Here is a 4,377-nt window from a genome sequence, read left to right as displayed (position 1 = left end):
AATTTTTAACTTTATGTTTGTAAATTCTTTATATTTTCTTCAGATAATAGTAAAATAAACATAAAAACTATAATTAAAATTTACTAAATTTACTACAATAAAATTTGCCAAATGACGACTAAAAATTGTATACAATTATTACAAAAAATACTTAAAATAATAAAATTAAACAAAATTAAAATAAATATTTAATAACAACCTTAAAGCAGAACAATGGCTACTTAAAAAAATTAAGAAATTTAATATTAAATATAGAAAAAGTTTATTACATAACAAAAAAGTAATTGTTATAATAATTATAACAATTATATAATATAATTAAATTATATAAAAAAATCAAATAGTAGTAAAGTTTTTTAGTTGTTTTTGTTGTTGTTGTTGTTTCAAACATGTCTTTAATAGCAATACAAACTCTACGAAATACGAGACGATATATAGTTTTATATTTTTATATATGAGAAGAAGAAGATAAAGTAAAAGTAGTAGATAATATCTATGAGTGTATTGTAACTGTGTGTATGTATGTGTGTGTTTTGTTTATCTATATGTATGTAAGTGAAAGATATTCAAGTATTTATCTAAATGTTACAGAATTCAAAATAGATGTTATAGTAGAAGATGCTGATGAAGATGCAGATGCAGATATTGAATGTAAGAGACGTGTATTTAGCACTACCAATATGGTTAGTAATGTAACTACTATGTATGGTATGTTGGATGAAGTGTATAAATTTTTACTAGAATTGCACATATCTTCCTCACAAAAGCACATATGTCCATTGCCTGAACTTTCCATCATGCACACATGATCGACCATAAATAAATTTATTTGTAATTGTGACGTACACATACGCCGAACAACTTCATAAACTAGATTTGTTGAATGAAGAACAAAAAAAATTAAAGAAAAATAGATACATGTTATTAAAGTTTTAAATAAAATTTTCAAAAATTTCAAAATTCATTTTGGATTTTTTAAAACTTACGTGATTTTGAGTGTCGCACCATTTTAACACAGCAACCATAACATTTCTTCAAGGGTGGTTGATCTCTTGGCAATGCCGTATAGTTAAAGGGATCCTTACATCTAGCATCAGTCCAGGAATCACACTCGTAACAGTATATAGAACGTGCTGCATGTTGTTGTTGTTGTTTTAAATTAATGTGTTGAATTATCACATTGATTTTGAGTTGAAAATTATTGTGTTTGAGAAAGAAAAGTTTTATTTTAGTAATCGGCTTTTGTAAAAGATTTAAATATATATTTTATAATACATTTTTTGGAATTATTTACAATATAAGTACATTAGACCGCCATTTATAAAAATAATTACCTATAACTCTAAAATATTAGGGTTTGAATTGAGATTGAATACGTTAAGAAAATAGTTTTTCTAAAGTAAAAAAGCTGACCTCTTGAAATATTTTAAAAGTCGAATGGAAAATACTATGGTTTATAGTCTAGTCAAGAGTCTAGTCTATAGTTTAGTCTATAGTATAGTCCAGAGTCTAGTATATAGTCTAGTCTATAGTCTAGTCTAGATTCTAGTCTATAATCTAGTCTACAGTCTAGTCTATAGTCTACTCTACAGTCCAGTCTATAGTCTAGTCTATAGTCTAGTCTATAGTCTAGTCTATAGTCTAGTCTGTAGTCTAGTCTATAGTCTAGTCTATAGTCTAGTCTATAGTCTAGTCTATAGTCTAGTCTATAGTCTATAGTCTAGTCTATAGTCTAGTCTATAGTCTAGTCTATAGCCTAATCTATAGTCTAGTCTATAGCCTAATCTATAGTCTAGTCTATAGTCTAGTCTATAGCCTAGTCTATAGTCTAGTCTATAGTCTAGTCTATAGCCTAGTCTATAGTCTAGTCTATAGTCTAGTTTATAGTCTAGTCTATAGTCTAGTCTATAGTATAGTCTATAGCCTAGTCTATAGTCTAGTCTATAGTCTAGTTTAAAGTCTGGTCTATAGTCTAGTTTATAGTCTGGTCTATAGTCTAGTCTATAGCCTAGTCTATAGTCTAGTCTATAGTCTAGTTTATAGTCTAGTCTATAGTATAGTCTATAGCCTAGTCCATAGTCTAGTCTATAGTATAGTCTATAGCCTAGTCCATAGTCTAGTCTATAGTCTAGTTTATAGTCTGGTCTATAGTCTAGTTTATAGTCTGGTCTATAGTCTAGTCTATAGTCTAGTCTATAGTATAGTCTATAGTGTAGTCTATAGTCTAGTCTATAGTCTAGTCTATAGCCTAGTCTATAGCCTAGTTTATGTCTAGACTATAGTCTAGTATATAGCCTAGTTTATAGTCTAGTTTGTAGTCTAGTTTATAGTCTAGTATGTAGTCTAGTCTATTGTTTAGTTTAAAGACTAGCTGTATTGTTTTGGACATGTTTGTATTAGAGATCGAACAATCGAAAAGTCTATTTTGCGAGAATAAAGACAAAATATCTTAAATCTGCGTTTTTGCGATGCGAAAAATAATCGCAATGTATAATTTCTTCAAACAATTAATTAAAAAACAAATGCAGCATAAGTTATAAACTTTCCGGCAATTAATTTTCATTAATCGGTTTAATGTAATTATATTTCTTACTTCAAAAAATATTATGCAACTTTTAATATTACAAAAAAAATTCACTACAAAATTAACACAAAAAGCTTGGACATTTTTTGTTGATAATAAAAAAAACTTAAAATTAATAACAAGCTAAAATTTGGTTAATTCGTGCATTTTTAAAATACATATATATTCTACAGATAAAAAAGCCAAAAGAAAAACATTGAACATAGAGTTAAACAAATTGAAGGGAAACTCTAAACTATAGTTTACATTCTGCTGATGTTTGTTTGAGTTTCCCCTCTTAGTATTTCTCTAATAAGTGTTAACATTCCATTTAAATTACAGGGTGTTTGTATATAAATAATACTTTTGTTTTAATTACTATGCTAAAAATCCTGTAAACTTACTGCTGGAGTAAAATACTATAAGTATTAAGTTTATGAAAAGTAGAATAGTTAGAAATTCTATAGCCTACTAAGAAACTTAAAAAAACTAGTTTTATTATTGTGATTGAGTTCAGTTAGAGACCTCGAGCAAAGAATCCATATTGTTAAAGCCGTTAATTGAATTTTGACTAAACTACTTTTAAGAAAACTATTTGTGTATAGTATTGTATGTATGTATATGTATATGAGTGTATATTCGATAAGACCGAATTTTATTAACCCAACATCATAATTTTGAAATATTGCAAAATCCGTTTTTACCAAAACTGTCAAGATCGTCATTTAAGAGGCCTTGAAAAGTTCTATTAGGAACTTCTTTTAGATTTTGATTCTCTTTATAATCAGCCTTATTTAACAGGTGTCTTTGAAGACCTTGATTCTCCATTCTAAAGTCTCATTTTCTCTCTTCACTTGCAGCAATTTCTCAGAATGCTATAATATAAGATCTTACTCATGATTACTTTAAGCTTATCGGTACGAACAATCCATCTTTAGAAGGCTTTTACTAAGTTGTAGTAGTTCAAGAAAGAGAATGGAAAACCTAGGTCCGCAATGATATTCGGTGTAAAAACTTATTAATACAAAAATAATTTGTGTTCTTAAGGTTAAATCGGTTTAGTACTGTGCGGATAAAGTTAAATCTAACCATTAATGGTGTTGGGTTTAATTTGGGAGTTATGTTGATACTTATCGTTAGCATTTTCTATTACCGGATTTAATGAGAACTACTTATGAAAATAAGTAAAATCGGACAGTCAGTTCACAATAACTTCCTGCTACGATTTAGTCTTATTCTATATTTTAACATTTTTCTCTTAGAAATTTTGGACCCAACTATTCTTCTTGTCATGTAGAGTTGATCGTAAACTAACCTTTGGTTCCATTGCCCTAAGGGACAAATGATTGTAGTTGTGGACTTAAACTCTGTAATAAATGACATGGAAGGAATGGTAAAACCGCCCAACTATCACTCTTTTAGTTTGATAATCGAGAGAATGGATTGCAAAATGTCTCCAAATGAAGTCCTTCTTGAAATTTAACTGATTGTTAAATTTGTAATTGTTGTTTTTTTTTTTTCATTGTCAGGGATTTGATTATTTTAAAGAATCGGACATATTGTCAAAAGATATCGTTTAAAAAGTATATCATTTAAACTCCTAAACTGAATTCGTAAATTTTCAAATAATAAAGTTTAAAAACAATTAATGATATGTATACTACAACAAAATTTACGGGAAAAAATAGACGGAGAATAGTTAGTATAGTATATAGTGGATAATTGTAAAAACCTATACTACAAAGTAAATATGTATTTAGTATATGGATTCTTTATAAATATGTATGTAGTCTAGTAAACGAGTTATCGTTAGG

At 27.9% G+C, this 4,377-nt stretch overlaps 1 protein-coding gene across 1 annotated transcript; it reads right to left on the bottom strand.

Annotated features, from left to right (window-relative positions):
- Nucleotides 1–327: 327 nt before the first annotated feature.
- LOC111685703 (protein quiver) lies at nt 328–3,890 on the bottom strand. Its single transcript, XM_046954199.1, has 4 exons — nt 3,879–3,890; nt 1,335–1,342; nt 987–1,246; nt 328–870 (listed from the first exon to the last, which is right to left on the bottom strand). The coding sequence occupies exons 1-4, from the start codon at nt 3,888–3,890 to the stop codon at nt 575–577; spliced, it is 576 nt and encodes a 191-aa protein (XP_046810155.1). The 3' UTR covers nt 328–574.
- Nucleotides 3,891–4,377: the final 487 nt, after the last annotated feature.

This window comes from Lucilia cuprina, chromosome 6 (genome assembly GCF_022045245.1).
Source record: "Lucilia cuprina isolate Lc7/37 chromosome 6, ASM2204524v1, whole genome shotgun sequence".
In the NCBI taxonomy this organism is placed as follows: Eukaryota; Metazoa; Arthropoda; class Insecta; order Diptera; family Calliphoridae; genus Lucilia; species Lucilia cuprina.
Note: the sequence above shows the minus strand (reverse complement) of the source record. Positions and strands in the feature narration are given on the sequence as shown.